Here is a 24,137-nt window from a genome sequence, read left to right as displayed (position 1 = left end):
TACAGTTTGGGTTTCAGGGTTGAGAAGTACTCCTGAGCCGTGCCCTGCATGCATTTTATCACGGAGTTGCCTTTTGAGGCCATATCCTGATTTTTCTCTTGGGGCTTAGATCTGTGGTAGGCCAGCTGCCTTGATGTGTGATACTCTGATTCCACCTGATCTTACCCAGCCTTGTGAGCGAAAACTCTTACAGAAAATGTGGCTGCCATTACTCTTTTTCTCTTCACAAAAACCATTAGCCAGGAGCTTTCCCGTGCGGGCACTAGGAAAAGCACCTGGTGTAAGGCTGACGCTCAGGGCCTTCTCCAGCTTTCCTCAGTGTTCTTCTGACCATCGTTCCATTTCCCAAAACAGATAGTCTTCCCACCCAGATTACTGTCCACTGAGCCTCTCTCTGCCTCTAAGAGGGTTACGGGATCCCTTCCTTTGTCAAATCCTGTTCTTTCTCCTTTCCTTTTATATGCCCTCTCTCATGTGAAGTCTTGTGCTTGCATTCGTGTTTCAGAAATACCCAGAAATCGGGAGGCTCTAACACCGTAGAATCTTGAAGCTAGCCAGCATAGTTCACAGAACAAATGAGTCATAATCGACTAAACTTAAAATTAAAAAGCAGATCCTTTATTCTGCCCTGGGCTTCTGAACCAAAATCTATGTCTTAGGACTCTGCCCCTTGATTGTTCTGCCCAGTAAAATTTAAGAGTCACCAACCTAGCATGGTGCTTTAAACTGTAGCAGGTACACACAAATGATTTTGCGAACATGATGTTTAACGAAGTGAGCAATGTCCTATTTCAACAGGCTGCTTTAATTTTAGGGCTTTGAAGTCAGCCTCCCTTGGAGTCCTGGCTTTGTCGATCACTAGTCAAATGACCCAAGCCTTGTTTTGCTTGGCTTTTCTGATCTCTCAAATGGGGTTAATAGTGCCTTTTATGAGTGTCATGAGAGTTAAATGAGATAGTAATAGCAAACAATACAGCATATGTGCATAGTAAACTCAGGTTTTTTTCTGCTGTTGTGAAAACAAGTGGCTTAACAACATCATACTGGTCATGAAATTGATTGATCCGAACTGTTGTGTGTAAATAGTCCATTCACAAGGGAGGGATATTGTTGATTTGACTTATCCTAGGCTCTTTGCCATGACTTTCCTTCTGTCGGTGTTCCCAATAAAAGCTATTAATGCCTTACTATATACTAGCCACTTTACTAGATGCTTTCATTGAAAGAACTTTACTTCAGATGTTCCACAACAACTCTGAAACAGCAATGGATAGCTTCACTTGACTGCTGGGGACACAGGTCTCGAGAGGTAACTTATGTGAATTACTTAATGATCAGAATGAACTGAGAACTGAATGAAGCATACTCTTTTTAGAAATAAAGATTTCATTTCTAACTATATATACATGTGTGCCTATGTGTATGTATGTGTGTGTGAGTGCAGGTGCCCGGAAGTCCAGAAGAGGGCATTGGATCCCCTAAAATGAGACACGGGTGGTTCTGAGCCTCCTGGCACAGGTCCTTCGGAGGAGTAGTACATGCTCTTAATCACCAAGCCATCTCTCTAGCTCCTGGAAGCACCTTTCTAAGCACAGTGCTTTTCTCAAAGTAGAAAATTGTGAGCGTGCATGCACACGCACACACACAAAAGAGAGAGAGAGACAGAGTGAGACAGAAAAACATATACACACAGACACAGATACACAGAGAGAGTAAGAAAGAGAGAGAGAGAAAGAGACTAACCCCTAGGAGATTTAAGTAGTTAACATTTTCAAAACTCAAGATCTTGTGAAACTTTAATGAGCAATTCACCCACCCAAATCAGCTTGGCGAGCTTTAGAAGTACAAGGAAAGGTACACATCCTTAGGAGTGTGGCCCAGAGTTCTATTGCAGATAGTGTTAAGATTGTTCTTAAAATGATGCTTTCCCAGTCTACTGTAAGCCTCCCCAAATTACTTGATTTTTTTAAAGTTTTAAAAATTAATTTATTTTTTATTGATTACAGTTTATTCACTTTGTGTCCCAGCCAATCCCACCTTCCCTCCCTCATGTCCTCCCTGCCCCTCTCCAAGTCCACTGATAGGGGAAGTCCTCCTCCCCTTCCATCTGACCCTAGCCTATCAGTTCTCATCAGGACTGGCTGCATTGTCCTCCTCTGTGGCCTGGTAATAGGGTTTCTCTGTGTAGTCTTGGCTGCCCTGGACTTGCTTTGTAGACGAGGCTGGCTTCGAACTCACAGAGATCCTCTTGCTTCTCCCTCCTGAGTGCACCGCTGCAACCGGCTCAAACTACTTGATTTTTATTTCACTGTCAGTAGATACTACAGTCGATACTATCAGTAGATACAGTATTCAGAATAACGTTCACTTTTCCATTCATCCACCCAGTACTTGCTGTGTGCCAGGCTCCGCTGTAAGACAGAATGGGGCTGACACAGCCTCACTGTGGTAGAGACTTAACAGCACTAACAGATCACAAGAAGTGCTGTGTCGAGTGGAAGAGGATGCGAGACGGTGCGTGATGACAGCGATACTGTGTTTGTATTTGGAGGGGGGTCAGAGGCAGCCTCTTTGAAAAGGTGACATTTGTGTTTAAGTTTGAGGCACTTGCATGTGGAGATAAAACAAAGGGGAAATCAGCTTGGCAAGCTTTAGAAGTACAAGGAAAAGAGTGGCGGGAAGTGGGGTTAGAAAGATAAGCCGAGAGCAGAGCTCAGGAAGCCTGAGTAAAGGAAGCCTTGAAGACTGCAAGGTTGAGATTGGGTTTTATTCTAAGTGAGAAAGGACGCCGACAGCATTTTGAATAATATCATTTGACTTACATTTTGTCTATATCACAAGAAGTTAGGAGATGCCAGTGAGGAAACCTTTGGGGAGGTCCTAGCAAGGTTAATGATGGCTTGACTGGAGTAAAGTATTGAAAACAGGGAGGCAGAGGTAGGTGTGGGTGGGATACTAAGAGGAAGAACAGTCAGGCAGACTAAGGAATGAAGAGCCCTCTCTGGTGTTACCCCAGGCCTTTCTGATCACAGTCCCCCACCCAAGGGCGCTTAGTTATCCTATGCTCTGTCTGTCTCCGTCTCTGTCTCTGTCTGTCTCTCTCTCTCTCTCTCTCTCTCTCTCTCTCTCTCTCTCTCTCTCTGTGTATTCTGAAGATGGAACTTGCGTCCGCCTTGGGTCCTCATGCTTGTATAGCAAGTGCTTTGTTAACTGATCTATGTTCTCAGACTGGAGTTTATTGGTTTGCTTGCTTGCTTGTTTGTTTTAACTACTGAGGTATATGACCTGACATGATGTTTATCTTTCGTGTTGTAAAGTTTGTATAAATTAGAATACATACATACACACACACACATATGTGCACACAGTCATATATATATATATATATATATATATATATATATATGAATATTATATATCACTTTTCCTGTAAGTTCTGGTGCCTGAGCCCAGAGCTAAATCCCCAAGCCCCGACATTGTTTTGAAAATGTATTTGTGTTGATGAGGAAGCTTAATGAGCTGTTGTTAATTTCCATTGCTGTGTGCCATTTCATTTACGTGTATGTTGTAGTGGATTCATTTGTTCCAGGATATTAGCAGTTTCAAAGTGATGCTTATGGGCATCCTTACCCTTGTCTCTTGGTGCACATCTGCCAGTTCCTCTAGAACTTTCTCTGAGAGCTGGAACTGATGGATCGTACGCGACGTGCAGGCAGGACTTGGTGATGCATGTCTGTAATCCCAGCACTCTGGAGGTAGAGGCAGGATGATCACAAATTCTAGGCTAGCCTGAGCAAACATGGCGAGACTTTGTCTCAAAATGACGAGTGATGTGTTTATCTTCAGTTTTGCCATCTAGAGATACATTCTGCTGTAAGGTGTCTGTTCCAGGTGCACTCCTGCTAGCCACACAGAGTTCTCTGCAGTGTAGGGGTACTTTCCTCCCATTTCTTGAGCTTTCGGGGTTCAAACGTGTGTGTGCATGTGTGTGTGTGTGTACGTGTGTGAGATCACTGAGACTTTCATTTTTGTCTGGGTTATGGAGGTTCAGCATCTTTTATGTAATTCCGTTAGCCATTTGAGAGTTATCTCCTGTTAAATACTTACTCGTGTCTTTTATCTATTTTTCCACTGGATTTTAATTTTTCTTTTTAAAAACAATTATTTATATTTTATGTATATCACAATCTTTTTCCAGTTTCAGGTGTGACTTTTGTATTTTAATGTCTGTTGATATCAAAAGCTTTTAATCCCGCTGTCCACCTTCTTTCTGTGTTACACATGTTCTGTTGTGATGTCTAAGTCAAGGGCACAGAGCAGTCCTTAGGAGGAGTGCCTGTTTATTTTGGGGGAAAGCTTGCTTTTGTGTTTTGTCTTTGAGTTGAGGTTTTTCCTGTGCTTTGAGGTTGGCATTCAGTTTCTTTTCTGCCCTCTTTTTTTTTTTTTTTCCAGACGTATATTCGCTGTTCCAGTATTAATTATTGACTGGTTTAAGTTTTTCCTGCGGGTTTCTCTGCCCCTTCATGCATTATTTACATGGGCCTGTGTTCTCTTTTCTTGGTCTCTTCTCTCCCTTGAGTTGTTCTCAAAGTAAAGTTGGTTTTGTTGTTCTCATGTTTTTCTGCAAAGTCACCCTGAGCTAGGGCATATAGAACAGTTGTTCCTACAGAAAATACAGGTTCATTCCTGTGAGCTTGTGACCCTGAAGATATGTTTTGTCAAATGAGCAATGACAATACATATCTATCTATGTATCTATGTATCTGTCTATCTACCTATCTTCCTTCCTCCCTTCCTTCCTCCCTCCCTTCCTTCCTTCCTTCCTTCCTTCCTTCCCTCCCTCCCTCCTTCCCCCTTCCCTCTTTCCTTCCTTTTTTTTTCTTCTCAATTGTCTAATAAAATTATGTAAAAGATGCTTACTCTCAACTAACCAGGCAAAAATTAAAATCTCAGTGGTCTTCTGCACACATACGCAAAAGTTTAAAACCCTACAGCTGTGGGGGAAAAACACCTCTAAACTGCCAAGAACTCTCATTGTGACTAGCATGACTATACTTGGTACAAACACCTTACAACACAGTGTTTCTCTAGCAAAACTGGAGATTTGTTTATTTATTTACTTAAACTTTCTATATTTATTTCTTTTAAGACACTTGCTTATTTGCTTGGTTCCCAGTGAATTCTGTGCACTGTGACTTAAATCTGAATGAAACAGTCTTTGGGGTGTGTTTTCTCCACTGAGACACATCAGAGCCTCCCATGTCTTGAGAGCAAATGCCATTTCAGCACCAGTCTTTGGAGACATCAGTGGAAGCCCAAAACCCATGAAAAAATCCAGCCCTGACTGCATCCCCGTGTCTGTTGTATGGGAGCTTGTTTACAGTATGGGAGCTGAAAGCAGAAGGCAGGCCCCACCCTATTTGCCTCAGCTCCAGCCTCTCATTGGGTGACTCACATTTTTGACCCTCTGCATATGTCCACAAGTAACTACAGGAATTCTGAATGTTGACTTGCAGATACTTTTTGGCAAACAGATGGATTTAAGACACAGAAGCTGTGCAGAGTAGGGCTGTGAAATACTGGAGAGGATTTTTAGATCATTAGCTTTGGCACTGTCCTTGTCATACACATAGTAATGTTCTATTAGAAGAGAACAATTTAGTGCAATGACTTTCAAATGCTGTTTCCTGATTGACATATGCCATTATTGCAATAAAAAGACATTCTTTTCTTGAAGATACTTTTATTATATTTATAATCATGGCATTGTTAATCCATAGGTTTGAAGCAAATTAGTATAGATTTCCTATTCCTACTATGTTGAAAACAAATCTAAATTATTAAACCCTGATTGTAGTGACTTACTGAGATCATGGTTTTTGTGGGTATCATGAATAATTAAGGGATAAGTTTTATGAAGCCAAGTGCCCTTTATGAAAGGATAGCTTCCATTCATTTAGCAGTGTGTGCCCTCATGAAACTTGATAAATGATTACGAGACATGTGTATAGGATTTTATCCTTCATAAATCAGATCTCTTCTAAATGCATTTATTACAACTCACCTGTTTTATCCTTCAGGTAGGAGGAAAGGCATAGAAAGTTGTCTAGTTGACAAGGAATGACATTATAAATGCCCATTAGTTGGCAGTAATCGGCATAGCATGGGCCCTGAGAAGCCAGATCAAATGTATTTAACAGTGATTTATAAGTAAGCTGTCCAGCCCGTTACTCTCCCTTCCGATACTGGTCACTTGGAGATGATAGTAGTGGTATAGTAGACAGGACAGTTGCCCCTTGTGCTAAATGCTTTCACTGGTGCTGCTCTATTTTTCAGCTGTCCTCTGAGGAAGAAGTGAGGGCACTCTATCACTCCTGCCCACGCATAAGCAAATGAAGGCTTGGAAGTCTTCAGCAACTGTCTGCAGCCACAGGGGTAGGATAGTGGGGTGGGGCTGGACTCTGTCATCATTAATTCCAAGCAGCTTAGCTCGGGAGTTAGCTCTCGCCGCCACAGGCAGCAGTGCGGTAGCACCAGACTGGAAAGGACCTGGTGACAGTGTTTCCACGTGTAAACTTTGGCATGCTCTCTACGTGGCTGTTCAAACATCTGGCAACCTCTGGTTACCAGAGTGCTTTGTTATCTCCAGAAGCTGTTGAATGATAGGCTAGCTGTCTGTTGCTGAGACTTGGCCTTCCACCACAGCGTCCCTTGTTGCTGCTGTAGCACAGAGATAATGTAGTAGTCTGTAGACACTTGGGTAATAACCTCAAACCTGGGTGTCCACAGCTGCAAGAAAGTGTGTACAAGCTATCCATTCTAGAGGGGGAAGTCTGCATTGCTGTTTGGGGGACAGAGTAGTTTTCCCCCCTCTGGTGAGTGGCAGGACAGGGCTCCTGTTTTGTGTTCAGGTTCAGTGAGTTTGATGTAGTTACAATAAGAATTTTGGCTGCAGTCAGTTTCATACATCTTAGCAAGGGCTGCTTCTAGGATTTGCATGTGGTGCTGTATACTGTTGACATGAGCTATTCTTTTTTTTTTTTTTTTATCAAGTCAGCATGGCTCAGCAGATTGGCTACAGGAAAGATGACTTAGCATGCTGGTCTAGCCCCAGACACCTGAGTAAATCCCCTAGTTTCCCAGCTGTAAATACAGATAAGTGTCACTGCCTGTTTCAGAGTGCGGCTGTGGAAGAGGCCTAGGCTTTAAAGTGATTGTTAATCTTGGTGTGGAGACACTTGGTTTGGGACATCACTTTAAGAGGACATGTGTCTAACCCTGCTCTGAGTAAGTGTGATGACAAAGTCTTCAATTTGTCCAGGTGGGATCTGGGTCAAATAGAAAGCTCGGGGTGTGTGTGAACTTTTCTGTGAAGGAGGTGGTTGTGGGGGCTTCAGGGTAGAATCTCTTCAGAGATGTTAAAGTAAAGAATAGTAAATGCTATCCTTTGGGGCAGTGGTGTGGCTGCCGAGTGTCTGGGGCAGTGTTTTGCTTTCTGTTTCAAAGTGCCTAATGGGAGGTTTACAACAGTTTTAGTCACTGAGAAACTACGAGCATTAGGAAGTACTTAGAAATTAATACCTTTGGAATAGTTTCGCATGAAGAGGTGCTTTGTTATGTTTCCCTTCTTGGGGCAGTACACGTGGGTCAGGCATTCTGTGCTTGAATACACTGGACAACAAGTGTGCGTATCAGCTGTGTTTGCTGATGTGTACCTGTAGCTGAGAAAACCTACCTGTGTCTTGTGTGCAGTATGGCCGACAGTAAAAAACACAGTTTGGCATCTCTGATGTCACTAATTCCAGCACAGGAATTTGAGTCAGGTAGTCTAACGTTCGTGTTGCTGTAAGTGGTGCTGCAGAAGTCTAGGAATGAAGACACTGAGGAATTCACATTTTCACACCCCATCTGCCAGTGTTCTAATATGACACATATATAGTCAAGAAAGGGTGACGTGGCACACATTGCACTAAGGTGCTGTGTGGAATACAGTCGACGCAGAGGCTTTGGGAATGGAGTGACTGTTGGACAGGTCTAAGACCATGGTCGCATGGCAAGGGCTGATGATGGTTTATCTCCCAGACGTGTCTTGCATTTGGAATGTGAAGAGTTAAATTAACAAGTTGGCTTTCCTTGTCTCTGCAGGGTAGCTCTACAAGTTTATTAGAATTGATACATTTTTTTCTTACTTTTCATCCAAAGAGGGCATCTAGTTAGAGAGGTAACGGTAGAGTGCGTATAACTCAGTACAGATTAAATTGGGAGTGTCATTCAGAAGGAGACCCAACCTATTTACTGCCTTGGACTATGTCCTTGAGGTGTTCATTTGAAAGACATTTGGAAGACATACACAGAAAGTTTTTCATGAACTTCAAGACAGAGTCTAAAATTATGTGACTAAAAGCCACTTAATCTTTGAGTAGAAAATACACATCTCCCTAGCCTGGAAAATGTGGTCTGGAAGGACAACTTGAGGTGCATTTGCAGGCTTGGTCCGATTGCTGAGTCTGTCACTGATGTCTTCTGGTGTGGCTGTGCCTGAAAGGCTTTTGGCTGCACTTTCTGCAACGTCTAGCCCAGCTATCAGAAGGAATGTTCATGGCGAGAGTTGCAGGTTGTATAGTACGGACCTTGTTTGCTTACTTTCAGATAGAAAGTAAAAAAAAAGTTCAGATCAGATAATGTAGTTGTGTAAATCAGTAAGGCCATTAACAGACTGTAATCTTTAGAGTCTTAACATCTTTCTGCAGAAAAATATATGTAACATATCCAGACATTGTCCTAGAGTGATTGTGTTTCAGTGGCAATGAACCTGGGCTGTGGACCAGAAACCCTTGTTCAGAAAGTGAAGCAAGTCAAAGCCTGCAGCTTCCTAGAATGCAGTGTTGAAGGATCTAGCAGGGTTTGGGGTTAAAACCAGAAGGTGTTTTGTGATGAGGTTAAAAGAGGAATCCACACTTAGTGGAAATCAACTAGATTAAGGAAAAGAATTGGAAAAATTAAGAAAGCCGGTATCCTGGGGGATTGTGGGACATGACCCAGGAGAGTGCCTTCTTTAGGCTTTGTCCTGTCACTTACTGCTGACCTTCCCAGACCCCCTCACACACACACACTTGGCCAACACATTTCTCATTTGACCTTAAAAAGAAACAGTTCTTAACCTCTGGGTTTTCTTCATCCATTGCTCATCTCTTCCACTTCCATCCAAGCCTCTCAAATATCAGGCACACCATAATCTTTGTCTTCACTTTCTTACTCTCCTTATGGTACTATTCTTGACTCTCACCCTTGTCTGTGCTGAAACTATTGTCGCTTCCCCTGAGGTGAGCAAACTCAGCTCTGCCCTGGAAGGCTCTGAAGATTCTCAGCACTTTGAGTGCTGTGTAGGATCAGGAACACCATCTTTGCACTGGGTCCACAGCACTGTGAAATTTATCTTTTTTTTTTTTAAACTTCTGCAGGATAACCTCTGGCTTGAGCAGGGTCAGCATGCTCTGAACCCCTTCCTGAACTGCGCCCTCCACCCCTACTGTCCCTGGATTCTGATGTTTCAGGCCTCCCTGCCTGTTCCAGTTCCTTTGTCACTAGTACTTAGAATGTTCTCTAGCTTGCTCCTCTGCTAGATGGCCCAGGATTCACCTATTTCGTTATGTTTCCAAAAGTTAACCACTTCTTGTGTTGTTGTTTTTTTTTAAATGCTTACTTCATTTTATATGTATGTACCTGAATATGTGTGTGTTTATGAGTGTGTGTGTGTGTGTGTGTGTGTGTGAGTGTGTGTGTTTGTGCACGCACTACATGTGTGTAGGAGCCCTTGGAGGTCAGGAGAGACACAGAGTCCCCTGGAACTGGAGTTAGAGACAGTTGGGAGCTACTACATAGATGCTGGAAACTGAACCCAGGTCCTTTGCAAGAACAGGGAAGGCTCTAACTACCGAACAGTCTCTTCAACCCCCGCGTTACTCTTTCTGTGTGACTTGGGGGCTCATATATTTCTTTCAAAGTGTGGTAATCTTGTGAAGGCAGGGTTCGCATTTTGTTTCTTCTCCCTTTCTTTAGTGCTCAGCACAGATTCAGCCTCTGATACATGTGTGTTCATTGATTCCCACTAAGTGAAATACACTCTGTGGAAGTACTTGTTTAATATATAAATGAACAGATCGACCTAATTGGGATTAAAGGTCAAAAAGAAATCACAGAGAAAACGAGAGGCAGTTGTTTAACCCCCAGCAGTTTGTGAGTGAATCCCATTATCAGATTATCTTGGGAAGGAAGCAGACATCTAACTGGAAAGAAACGACACTGGCGTGAAACATCATCTGACCAAGAGAACCTTAAAGGTGAACGATGCACATGTGGGCAAATGTTTACCTTCTTCTTATGCCAATATTGGCAGGGGCTTTCAGAGGGCAGTTTGCTGCCTTCCTCTGATAAACGGATGTGCCACCATCTCCTACTTCTGGTTAAGTGGTTAAGTCTGATTTATTGTTTGCAAGTGGGTCCAAATCAAGTGATACTATAACTTACGCAGTCTCTTCTGGGTGATTTCACCCCACCCTAGCTTAGGACAGGTGTTGTTTTTATTTCTTTATTCCTCAAGTGTAACTCGGGTCCCCAGCCACTGATGATCACAGTACTGTGAAACGAGCGAGAGTGCTCCATTGTGGAAGACCTTCTTTGTTGGTCTCCAGTCAGTGGTGACCTGGTGGCCTGACGTTCCGAAGGCTCCTGAGTTCATCTCTGCTTCCTGGTATGGTCGTGTAATTGCTCTTGGCTGGCTAAGGCATGCTGAGGAACTCCCTGCAGCCCTGCACAGGTCCATTGTCCAGAGCCCAGCTTTGCATTTGCCCTTTGAGGCAGCAGTGAGGAGCTGTAGGACCTGGTGGCCGCTGTCACTTTCCTGTCTGACTACATTCCTCTCCTAGTCCCACTGCTGAAGTTTCCTTTCTAGGCTCAGGTATGTGCACTTCTACTTTTTTCAGTGCGTTTTACAAAACTACCAACTTCCATTTGATCACTCATTCTATTTTTCTTTTCTTTCTTCTTCATTCCTTTAAAGTTACTAGAATACTATATATTCCACGTGCCAAAAAACCCAACTTGAATTTCTTTTTTTAATAGAAACTATACTATTAAATAAAAACATAATTTAACAACCTGACAGATCATTGGATCTGTATATTTCATGTATATGTTACATGAAAGTGACAGACAGCACCTGGGTCTGCTGAGTTCAGGTACCTCAGAGAGCAGCTCAAGGCTCCTCTCTGCCCTGCCTCCCCTCTGCTCCCACCCTCCTTTCTTCCACCGTCTCTCAGAGACAGTTGCTGCTGCTGCCTCTAACTCTTTCTCTTTTTTCCTTTCAGAGGTAGCCTGTGCTCATACACGCCAATACTTCTATTTTTATAAGGTTTCGATTTTACATTTAGCACTCTGAGGTATTTCTGTCTCTGGGAAGTTGTGAGCGGGGCTGGTAGTATTTCTGCTTTATGAAGCACACTGTTCCCTGTTGTTTCTGTGGACAGTATTTATATTGCTTACCACCAGAGGCTGTGTCTTGAATAACGTTAGCATCCAGGGTCAGCTTTAACCCAGTTGTGTTGACTTCCATACTTTAGCTCACCCTCTTTGGGTGGGGAGGCAGGTTGTTTGACAGTGTTCTCGTGAGACTAGATGCTCTGATAGCAATCCAGCTGGTGGCAGCGCTGTGCACACCTTATCCCCAGCACATGCTTTGTTGTGACGTTTTCCAGGTGCTGCAGCATTCTGCAGTGGGATCTTGAGGCACAAAGGACTTGAGATTTTCTCATGCCCCACCACCTGTAATGGAACCAGTGGCATCCCCCAAGATAGCTGGCTGACTCCCCGGTTTCCAGCACCAGTTCAGCACAGTTTTACAAATATATTTGAACTCTGCCAACTGCAGAGGTAGACAGGTGTAATTTGACTCCTGTTACTTCCAGAAAGTCATAGATTATCCCCCAAACCTTTTAAAGGGCTTGAGTTAAAGATCTTTCCATTGCACATTTCCTCCTTTTTCAGCCTTCTTGGTTTTCAGTCTTCTTTTCCTACCTACCATTCCTCCTAAAACACAGCAGATCTGAGCAGATTTTGTGTTACTGATCCATGTGGCCCTCTTAAGGCTCTAGTTGGACGGCCACGCGTCTGTGGGGGCAGCACCTGCTTTGCTGGAAGGCTCTGCAGTAAATGACAGTAAAGGAGGTCACTTTGAAATCCCAGAGAGAACACTACATATTTTCATATCCCGAATATTTGAAAGCGGTTTTTGGTTTGTTTTAGGGTACGAGGGCCTGAACCTGGGGTCTTGTATATGATATGCCAAACAAGGACACTATCTGTACTCCTAGCGTTTTTTAATAATTTTTGTTTTGCGATGGAGCCTCACTAAGTAAGTAGTTCAGGGTAGCCTTGAAATCAGTTGTAGTCTGGGCTGCCTTGTACCTTAGATTCTTTTGCTTCCGCCTCTCAAGAAGTGAGGATTATAGACTGGCACCTCCGGGCCTGGCTTTGGAAGAGTTTTTCTCAAGCGTGAAGACTCAAGGGAAAACTTTCAAGTTCCCATGGTTGTTTATTATCGCAGGCACTTGCCTTCACTTGAATCACTATTTACTTTTGTGTTTCCTGTGTGGTCTGCATTTCAGTTGTGTCCGAGTTCGCTGCCCTTGAGTTATATAGCTGTAACTGCTGCAGAAGCCTCCACATCAAAGATGTGCTTGAACACTGCATTGCCACAGTGACAGTTTACCTTCCACACGCTTTAGTCGCCTGAACTGCCAATTGTATGGAGGATGACAGTGTAATTTCTCTGATGTTTTGTTAACCATTTCTAAAAATTCCACTGGTGTTCTGCTTGGGACAGACTTTGATAAGACCTTTGGAGCCTTTCACTAGTGGCAGAGCACCTGAGCTGTGTTGTGTGCTATTGATGGTGGTGAGTTTACATGAACAAAGAACCTGCCAGTCGGAGACTTCTTGAAGCACGGTAGCTCTGTTCAGACGCTTACCACTCTGCAGATCAGTGGAATAAACTGTCATATCTTAATAGCACTAAAGCAGGTGTAAGCTTACAAATATAGGGATTAAATGAAGTGCAGCCTGGTGTTGAAGGTGTTTCCAAGGTGACCTGTTATACATATACATATACATATACATATACATATACATATACATATACATATACATATACATATACATATACATATACATATACATATACATATACATATAATCAGTGAAATCGTGTGTTGTAAACATCTCAACTGATTGTGCAAAGTCCCGTAGACTTGCTCAGTTGCAGCTGAAGACAGGCAGTTTTTGCGTTTTCCTCCTTTAAAGTCTTGCTGCAGACTTGAGGGGCAGGTTTAGGTCATCCATGGGTGAGGAGGAGAGAGAGGTTAGGAGCTAGTTCATGTGTACCTAGTCTGTGAGGAGTGTAAACTTGCTGTGTGCATGAGTTTTCCATCTTCCCGTAACTCCCACCAGAAAGAACAGCAGTGCGTAGTTTGGAGCTGTTCTGCACATTGGCAGTCTCCCCAGTGACCCTGCCGGCCGAGTAGTGTACGGATTGGGGCTTTTTAAAACTTTCTCCACTTGTGACTCCTTTCATCCAAGAAATTTTACATGACCTCAGGTATATGAACAGATAAAATATATAAATCAGACATTTCCTGATAATCATAAAGATTTATTTTAAAAGTTATTTTGTATACATATAATTTTACCATTTATCAAGGACAAAAAAAATTCAATTTTGCATACTAATTAGATGGGTATGCTCATTTGTACAGAAAGAAGGAAGTGCTGACATATTTGCTCCTGCAGGCGGTAGAGCATCTTGCTGTTAGTCACAAAGCTATTATTAAGTGGTAAAATCTGAGTGGGGCTTCATCTACCCTCTTTCCAAAGTCTCTGCCTTTTCTGCTCAGCACTCTAGAGATGAGTGATTGTAATCCTCAACAGTATTCATCAAGCCCTTGCCATATACAGCATGCTTCACTTGATGCTCTGAGTCAGAACTAGAAGATATAGAATGCCACAGTGGTTCTGTCTGTACAGTTTAAGGGTAGAGTTATTCTAATAGCCTGCGAAAAAGAGTCGGTGTTTGGCTTATTTAACTATAAAAGCACAAGTAAAGCATGTTGCTGCGGGGAAATAAATGTCAGCCCTCACAGCGAGCAGCCTGAAGCATTAGCTGGTTGGAATCTAACAGCACTCGGAGAAACTCCTTAATGCTTGTTCCTGCTGGTGTCTTCCAGTCCTTCGCCTCCCTAGCTAATGTATAGCTGAATTCAAATCTCTAATTGCTTTTAATGATTTATTTGTATTTATTTGTATGTTTATGAGTGTTTGCTCACATATGTGTATGTGTTCCGCAAGCATATCTGGTGCTTATGGAGGCCAGAAGTGGGTATTGGATCCCCCAGAACTGGAGTTACAGATAGATAGTTTGGAGCTGGCATGTTGGTGTTCAGAACCAAACCAGGGTCCTCTGGGAGAGCATCAAGTGCTGCGAAGCACTGAACCGTCTCTCCAACCAGTCTCTAGTAGCGTAAGGGAGGGAATCGTGCCAGTGCCCATGGCTTTTTACTCTGGTTGCCGAGGGGCCTGACATCCCATCTTCCTTCACTTCTCAGCAAAGTCCTAGCCTGTTGACTGTGCCCTCTGCCCTTTAGTTATTCCTGCTGCTTTTCTTTGTGACTTGCTGCCGCTTCTTTCCCCAGCCCCATAGTTCTTTTGTCTTTCTATTCCTCATAACATGTCCTATATCCATGCGACATTTGAGTCTCCATCTTCAGCCAACATTTGTCACCAAACTTTACAATGCTCTCCAGAATGCCACCAAGTGGCCACATTGTCCACAGAGGAAGTGCAGTTCATCATCCATCCCTTGACTGATTAAAGATACTAGTTAATCCTCAGCACCGGGAACCCAAGGGTGCGCCTTACACCCACCTCTCCTTTTGCTGGCCCCTGCAATTCCCCAAAACATTTTTGCTAAAGCAGTCTTGAGTCTCTCATGCTCAGTGCTTGTTTCCTGGTATATTAGCTCACGTCTTCATTGAGCCTGTGTTTTTTGTGGCATCTTCCTAATTCCTTTCCATCTGGTCCTGGATCCATCATATCTATCAAATTACCCAAGTGCCAAACTGGGTTCAAAGAAACCAAACAAGTGTGTTCCCCTCCTCAAAGGCCAGCTCTTTCCTACCCTGCTCAGCTACTAAGGGAGCATGCAGTGATCCAAGCCTGGAGCTGCTTTGGCAACTATTTGTAGGCCACTGTGTCCTCTCATTGCTGGGCCACTTCTAAGCCTTTTCTTCATTTCAATCACCATCTTTCTTCTTTTTATCGATTAATTTTAAAAAGTAGTGTGGTGGCTGGCAGTTGGAGATGAACTGTAGTTGCCTGTATTCTGGCTGATACACCGTGTAGAGCGTAGCCCAGTCCCCGAGGGCAGGGGGTTGTCAGGCTGTCAGAAGTCAGCGTGTTTAGTACTCTCTCCTTTGATATGTGCATGGGTGCAGAGAAAATGCTAGAGTTACTGAATGTGTGGGCCCTGAGATGAGATCAGATAGAGAGAACCCCCTGAAATCAACACCAGAGGCTTAGGTCCAGTTGTAAGTGGCCAGGAAAGGGAGGACAGTGGCTTACATTAAAGTAGATTATCATCTGTCACTGGAATTCCAAAGGTATGAGAGCATAGGTCCATGGAGTTTGGGGGGACCTTGGTCCCTTTTGCTTATGTTCCACTTTCATCGGGTTTACTTCCTAGACTCATGATCCAGTAAGGCACCTGTTTTGATTTATAAGAATGAAGGGAGGCAGGAAGAGGAAGGTCGGATGGAAAGCACTGGCTATCTTAAAGAGTTCTGGAATTACCACAGATGTGTCTCTCCTGTCAGCCACAGCTTATACAAGGGTTCTTGTTACCGTGGGCAAAGAATACATTTCAAAGGACAGGATTAAAGGATTCATATGAACTATTCACATTAGTCTCATGTTTAGGCTACACCATCTTGTTCAGCCTTTTTCTAATTCCTACATGTACCTTATAAACCAACCAAAGATGTCCTTGTTTACCCATGGTTGGAAGGACACCATTCTCTAGATGCTGGTCTGCTTTTTAGTGATATTGCACATCCCACCCTGTCCTCTTCACATTTTGTGCTCTTGCCACAGTACAAGTCGGCCTGAGGTAGCAGCATGCTGCACCCGTCTGCAGTACCAGCCTCCTGCCTCATAAACAAGAATTAGTTCTTACATGAATAAATGATTTTTCGGTTTCTTGTAGACTTTTCAGAAAAGAAGATGGAACAGCCTAGTGGAAGAAGTTTCATGCAAGTGTTGTGTGAAAAATACAGTCCTGAAAACTTCCCTTACCGCCGTGGTCCTGGGATGGGAGTCCATGTCCCGGCCACCCCCCAGGGCTCTCCTATGAAAGGTAAGGAAGGTGGGACTGAGAATTTGTGGGTGACTCTCTAGGCTAGATCACAACATTGCCTTGTTTATGAATGAACACCTTTATTTTGAATTATGAGTCAAATGGGTATCACTGCATGCTATGAGTCCAGTGTTGTCTTACAGAGCCTCACAGAAATGATTTTTTTTCCAAATTAGCCAGAGGCATTTTAGTTGTCCTTACAGGGCAAGACTAATACAATACTTCCAGTGCATACCCTTTCAAGGAACTTGGAGGGTACAGAATAGCACAAGGCTGGCCTGTGCCCTTGAGAACCTTCATGGGTTCTTGGATTAGATTTCACGACATTCACATTTATGAGGCTATAACACAATGTAGCTTATGTTGAGCCAAATGAAAGCCACAGTGGTTAAGAATGAAATTTAGAAGATAGTACTATCAGGAAAGGGTCAAAGGTTAACAAGCCCTCGGAGAACGTAGACTATGGTTAGAGAGGAGACAAAGGCATTCTAGGAGAGGGACGTGTGCAAGGTGGGTTGTCGCTAGCCTTTTATCTTAGCTGACACTAAGAGATTTTAGAAATAGTTCTTTGTGATTAAAGGGGGGGTTCATAGGGAATCACTGGTTATTCCAGCACTCAGGGTCCACACTCAGTCATTTCTCAGTATAGCTGTCGTCCATTCTATAGACTAGACTTCTGAGCTGGCAGTTTGGTGCCCAGGCTGTGTGCTACATCTGAGAAATTTGATACTAAGTAGCACTTAGTAGAAAAACCATATAATTCAAGGCCTCAAGTTAGAAATCATGACCTTCAGGAGCTCTTGTTTCTTTCCAAGAGGGAGAAAATGTGGTTGAGTTGTTATGTTTATCCCTTGCAGTAGAGTGGTTTTATTGACACATGCATGTTAGAACAGGCAGTGGTCACACTTGTTATTTGGGTGACCCTGTTTTGGGGTATTTCAGATTCTGGAGCCTTTTCTCCAATCAGGAATTTATTTTAAAAGAAGGGTTATATTTTCATAAGGAAAAAAAATCTGTTAATACGTGAATATAAAACGTGAATAATTGGTAGGCAGGAGTGAAAGTAACAGCGTTTTGATTATCTTCCCATAAGTGAGGAAGATATTTTGAACACACGAACTTGACAGAGGTGGCTTAGCAGATAACTCATTAGTAGTTTGAGACAACTTTTACAAAGAGCATTAGAGAGAAAAGAGCAGTACAGAACGCTTCAGAACTACAGAACTGAGGTCAGTCAGTGGTGGTCTAGACCACAGGTCATCTGGGTCTGATGTGCGGTGGAGATGACAGTGTGGGTGTTGCTGGTAACTGCCAGGTACCTGGCGGGGAGCAGAGCTGAGGAGACTCTGAGGTGGGATTTCAGCACTAAGGAGCTCCTCCTGGCCTATATTTAACTCTCTCCCATTAGGAGTCAAGGCTCCAAGACCCCATTATAATTTGTAGGCCCTCTTGGAATGCAGGAGGTATAGCTAGTTTTGTTTCCTGATGATTCCTGGGGGATAAACATACATAGCAAGAATTAGGCTGAGTGGAGCACGTGTTCTGTGTTTCCAATGATTCAGATCGCCTCAACCTCCCGAGTGTGCTCGTGTTGAACAGCTGCGGGATTACCTGCGCGGGAGATGAGAGAGAAATCGCCGCCTTCTGCGCACATGTGTCAGAACTGGATCTTTCTGACAACAAGCTCGAAGACTGGCATGAGGTAAAGCTTGCGCACCAGTGTTTGGGGAAAGGCGTCGGTAACCATTAGGTTCATGCTTACGTCACTTTACATCCTGCTGACTCTGGTTCTCACTCGAGCCTCTCTCTTGCTCTCTATGTTAAGGTAAACAGCAAGTCACCAACTACCTGTGGTGAGTTTTCAGTCAGTGCTTATTTCTGTGAGTAACATGGACACATTGTATTCCAGGGATTGAAAGGTTAATGAGTGTGCAGAGGCTTCGCCCACTAACCGCTTTCTCAGTTTCTCAGTCTGCTGTCCTCTGCTCACAGCCTGCTTCCACTTCTGCTTATCTCCACAGACTGACTTAGAATTGCTTCTGCCGCAGCTTCTGCCACAGCAAAGATCATACTCACTTTCTTGTTACTGAAATCTGTGACAAATCCCTCAGAACTTTCCTTATATTAATCAAGTGTCAGGTAGTTTGATAAAACTGATGCCTTTTGACCTCAGAGTATCTCTAACTACACAATAACAGCATCATAATGTTCCTTCTTGTTACTATAGATACCATTACCTACCTACCTGATTAAAATATTTTCTCAGACTAACTACCACAACGTGTAAGTTCTTCCGACTTGGTTCATTCTCTTGTCTTAAATTATGCTCATAATTTTTTGCTCTGACTACTTGGAGAAGTTTCCTCAGGGGGTTTCCCTTGCCCGCAGTATTGTGCTTCCTCCATCATTGCCCAGCACACCACAGACTGTTGTATGAAGGAATCATGCTGGACTCTGTGGCATGACATCCTTCCCCTGCTTTTCCTTGCTTAGCAACCAAGGTCTGAGTCCTGAGGAGTAGCCCTGATCACACAGCTCTCTGCTGTTTCTAGAACTTCCTGTCTATCTTTAGACCCGCATTGCCATGCTCAGCGCATCTCAAGCACGTGGTATGGGAGCTTCCTCGTTCTATTCATGCCAAACCCACTGCTCTCTTTTCCCTGTCACCTGCTGGCCTCTACCAGGGTTGCCACCCCTGTGTCAGGTTACCTCCGAGCATCTGCCCACTGCCGCCAAAGGATTTACCCCATCGTGGTGGTTTACTCACTCACAGGTGCCACAGTTTTCCTAGAGAATGTGAGGTTGGTTTTGGTGATGATTTCTGCCTTTTTAAAATCACCACCACCCGGCACACTAGAGTTAGATGCCTCTTGACTCTGTTAAGGAATGACTGACTGCATCTATGGATTGGTGAAGGTCGCTTGCTGCAACTCTTTCTGCACACGGGGCTAGTAATTAGCCTTTGAAATACTTTGTAGCTATCAAGTGCTACACAAATGCTAAAACAGCCTTCTTTTTTTTTTTTTTAAGAAAAGCCTGTGAACACTGTTCAGCTTTTCTTATGTGTTTGTTCCACTGTCAAATTTGGTGTCTGTGTCTTAGTGATAGTTCCTGTTTTGATAAGATTTTTATCAAAGTTCTTGAATGTTCTTGTCACCTGCTTTATAAATGAAGCGTAGATTCCTCAGGCTGGAGAAGTAGTTCTATCCATATGCAAACTACATATCTCACTGTTCACAAACCCTAATCTGTACTTTTTTGGTCCTGACACACCCAGTCACCAGACATGATCTGCTCATGCTGCCCTGGGGCAGAAAAGGCCACCTTGCTAACCCTCAGACCAGTGAGTGTCCTCAGTCCTGCTGAAGCTGTCTCCCTAGCGTTGGTAGATTGGTAGCCCTGGGGGTGGGGTGGGAAGGTGTTCAGACCAGACCCTCCTCTGACTCTGTCCTCTGCTGAATCCTCTATGTTTGTTGTTTGGAAGATAACAAAACATCACGCAGGCTGTGTTTGACCTCTGACCTCTGACTGTGAACTTTTGCTCACTGGTGAGCAGTTCAATGATGTGACCACCCCTCCGAAGGATGCTGTCTGTAGGAGGGACCAGCACATGGAGCTTACACTAGGAACCCAGTCTTTTCTCTTCTTTAGCACAGGTCTGTGTTATTTCCCAGACCGCACTGCATACAGCCAGGGGCTGCATATTTATCTGGAATGTCTCTGCACTTTGTTTAAGCTCCTCCAATGTACTTGGTAGCCTGTTGCTCCTGTTGCTTTCAGGTTTCTCACCATTCCTTGTAATCCTTATTCCTAACTGTAGTTGATCTCGGTCTTACAGAGTATATATCAGAGCATAAAGAGACTAGAGAAGAACCAACGGCAAAAGAGTATTGATTTTTTTTTTTTTTTTTGCCTTAATTAAACTCTGCCAGGCTACAAATGATCCATAGGTCACTGGTTTTAAGACATCACATTTCAATCCCCTTACAACCCATGTGTCTGATTATGAAAAAGATCATTTGTCTCTAGACATTAACCCATTTGAATTCAGCCTGTATTAACATAGCAGTGTGGAGCTAAGTAATGCAGTGTGCTCTTTGAGTTTGAGTGGTCGCTAATGTTACATGTTATGAGCCATTTCTTTTCTTTTAAGCTCCTCCCTGCTGTATATCTGAGGCTAAAGCACATATGGGTGAGAAATGTAATACCTTCAAGGGAGGGAAAATGTGTCTACCTTTCTTAATTGGGCACCTGTATATAAAGCAATTGCATTTTTTAGCTACAACTTGAATTTTTGGCTGGGTAGAATTTTGTTCAACCTTTCCCAATGTATCTCTTTTCTCCCTTCTTTTTCTTATCAAAACCATTTTCTAAAAGAAATTGAATCAAGTATTTGAGAGGAGGGAGGAGTTAGCTAGTCAAGTGAGGTAGATAGAGAAAAGCTTGGGCATAAATTTCAGATTGTTGTCATCAATCCCTTCCCCATTTTCCTTACACCTTTAGTTTCTTCCTTTATAGATGCCAGGGTAGGGACCCCCTCTGAAACGCTGAGCTGCAGAAGCCTCAGAGGTAACGCAAGTTCATCGTCCAGCTTTTGCACATGACCAAACTCAACTCATTCCAGCTAGGGGAGTCTTTTTATTTTTAATTTAAAGATACCAAGAACTGCCTTAGAAGTTCAGTGGATGGGTTGCTTTTGCTGTTGGGAAGTTTTTCCATCATAAAGACATTTTTATCACTCTAACCAACACTGTATTTTCACAACTCTTACCATCAGTGTGAGGTTACACAGGAAGCCTTTTTGATCTTGATACTTTAAAAGAAAATACTTGTTTCTAACACATAACTTTTCCTGCTGATTCCCAAGCTTGTGTCCAGTTTAGTGTTAGGGCCATACCCAGTGTCCTCACTGAACACTCGGCCAGTGTAAATGGTACAGAGAACATCACACAGCCCTTAGCCTTGAGAGAGCCCAGATTTATTGCACAACCTTTAAGTTACTCATTTTTTTTATTACAGAAATACAGAGGGAGGAGGTTTTACATTTTGTCTATTTATTGGTGTTATACTATTATTTGAACTTATTAAGCAGAATTTCACACCCCCCTGGTAGCTGTTTCTTGTCTTCTGTATGAAAGTCCTTCTCATTGGTATTTAGGACACGGAGTCCGTATACTGTTGGTCACTGTACAAGCTATTAAGCTGTGTTGTAGTCACAGCCTGGGTGTCAGATTTTAGCCTTGTACTGCATTATTGTTTGGTAACATTTACCCACAGAGGTGACTGCAAGGGAATATTCTCAGTGTGGGTCCCTCACACTTTAAACAGCAGCTCAGTGCATCTTCCTTATTGAGTGGCTCACTTCTTCACTTGTGAAACATTTAGTGTGCAGAGTTGATGAACAGGGAGGGCCTCTCCTTCTGGCAGACTCTTGCGAGCCGTCCTGGACTTAATCTCACTAAACTAGGCAGATGCCATGGCCTCATGCTGCTGCATCTCCCCTGTTCTGCCTGTGTCTCTCTGTTTTACTCATCTCCTCCATAGCTCTGAAAACAGAGATGCTCAGATCTCAGCCCCAGGTGATCTCCCGTGGAGTCCTGTACACGGTCGGTCCTGGAACATCCGGGTACTCTCTCCATTTTACCAGGGAGGGAACAGAGTTGGAAAGGTTAAATGATATGTCTGAAACCAGTCAGCTAGCAAGTGTTAGAAACTGATTTGAACCAAGCCTTTTTAACACTTTGAGATCAATTCCTACTGCTCTTTTCTGACTCCCACATTACCTTACTACATTTGTAGGCATTGAGCATCACTCCATGCTTTCTTCACTTGGTCCTGACTGGCCATGCCACCTACTCTTCAACTGCTTTTCGTTTTCTCCAGGTCATACTCATCATGTGCTGTGGGACTGTACTCAAATTATTCAGCATCTCTGAGCTTCAGTGCGTCACTTGTCACAATAAAAGTCACATTTGGCAGATTAAGAGTTAATGAGATAGGCTGTGTGAAGACAACTTCGCAGAGTGCATAGTTAGACCAGTCAAATGTCCTGCTCTACTTGATTGTATAAGATGCTGAGTAAGCCATAAACTGGTGATCATGCTTTCTCCTTCACCAGTAACTATTCATCCGTCCGTCTATCTATCTATCTATCTATCTATCTATCTATCTATCTATCTATCTATCTCCTATCTATTGTTCTATATTGGACATTTTGGGTTTTTGCATAAATATGTTTTAAAGTTTGATTTGTCTCGGAAACAAACTGAAGCATCCCTGAGTGGTACTGCGTTGTCAGTCAGTTTTGAACACATAGATGATTGTAGGACTCCTGGGAATGAGGGTTGAAGACACATACACTTAACCTGGTGCTGAGAATGCGAGGGAGACCACACTCAAAGAGAGTCGCGTGGCCTAATCTTAGCTCTTTAAAAATATGTAGCCTAGAATGTCATCTGAAGTATCCTTTTATCTTATTTTTGCAAGAGCACATCATACTGGGCAGAATGGGGTCCTTGCTAATGGTCCTTCTCTGTGCCACTAACTCAGCTATCCTACGCTTTCTTGGGAACAGACTAAATAAACTATTTGCTTCAATTTGTCGAAGTCACTTCTACTCTGTAGGTGCTTTGTAAAGTGTGACTCCCTGAGGTAATGGGCCCTTTACCTGGACCCACTCCCTCAGTCACTCGTGAATGTGATTGCTCTACCACAGTTCCAGTTACTGTTTGACTCATGCTTCTCTCTTTTCACCGCAGGTCAGTAAGATTGTTTCAAATGTTCCTCAGCTGGAATTTCTAAACCTGAGTTCCAATCCTCTAAGTCTGTCGGTTTTAGAGAGAACATGCGCTGGTTCCTTCTCTGGGGTTCGCAAACTTGTCCTCAACAACAGCAAAGCATCTTGGGAAACAGTGCACACAATATTGCAGGAGTTACCAGAGTAAGCCCACAGATCATGGGGGGTAGGACCGGGTGGAGGGTAGGGGGTGGGGAGTGCATGTCGCAGTCTGTGCCTGCAGATCTCTCACCTCAGAAACTCTAGAGCTGTAGATTGAATGGAGAAAGGTCAGAAAAACAAAGTCACTGGAGTGAGGATGTGGAGTGATCCGCTCACCTTTCCAGGGACATAGCTGGGAGACATGGGATGACCTCCTTTTTGAGGAAATATCCCAAGAAGGAGCTGCCATCCAGAGCACCTCAGCCTTTCTACATTTTAGTCGTCCGAGTACCCTACTTAAGAATTGTGCTTTAGCCCTTCCCTCTGGAGGGAAAACAATACTAGTATCTCTAAAATATGGTGACGTTGAGGTGCCTAAGTGCCTCTACAGCCTGATGCAAAGGGAACCTGGCATTCATTTCAATAATTTAAGAAAGAAATTATACTTTGGGTTGTCAGTCCAGAAATGTTTTGTTCTGTTCTGTTTGTGTCTGTTTATGCATATATCTGTGCAGAGGAAACTTTTGACAGTAAGAAGTGAAGCTGTAGTTTCTCTGCTTGTCTAAATGTAAAAATATCCAACACACACACACACCACGGATCTCCCCTCACATTGCACCTTAGTTCCTTACTGTTAATCTAATGAGCTTTCTGCGCTATGTACAGTGTCCAGCATGTTGCTGGAATTGATTGTTTGAGACAGAGTCTCGTGAAGCCCAGGAGCCGTGGCCTCAGTTTCCC

The 24,137-nt window shown here is 43.4% G+C and overlaps 1 protein-coding gene across 1 annotated transcript in view; it reads left to right on the top strand.

Annotated features, from left to right (window-relative positions):
* The window catches only part of Tbcel (tubulin folding cofactor E like), a 60,373-nt gene that overhangs the window by 3,670 nt on the left and 32,566 nt on the right, over window positions 1-24,137 (top strand). Inside the window, exons 2-4 of the mRNA XM_055622126.1 lie at window positions 16,310-16,459; window positions 18,022-18,161; window positions 23,218-23,399. Of these exons, the coding sequence (XP_055478101.1) occupies window positions 16,327-16,459; window positions 18,022-18,161; window positions 23,218-23,399 (455 nt within the window). The 5' untranslated portion in view covers window positions 16,310-16,326. The remainder of the gene's footprint in view (window positions 1-16,309; window positions 16,460-18,021; window positions 18,162-23,217; window positions 23,400-24,137) is intronic.

The sequence above is a fragment of the Psammomys obesus genome, unplaced genomic scaffold (genome assembly GCF_907164565.1).
Source record: "Psammomys obesus unplaced genomic scaffold, mPsaObe1.curated_primary_1811, whole genome shotgun sequence".
Classification (NCBI taxonomy): Eukaryota; Metazoa; Chordata; class Mammalia; order Rodentia; family Muridae; genus Psammomys; species Psammomys obesus.
This window is presented reverse-complemented; position numbering and strand designations above follow the sequence as displayed.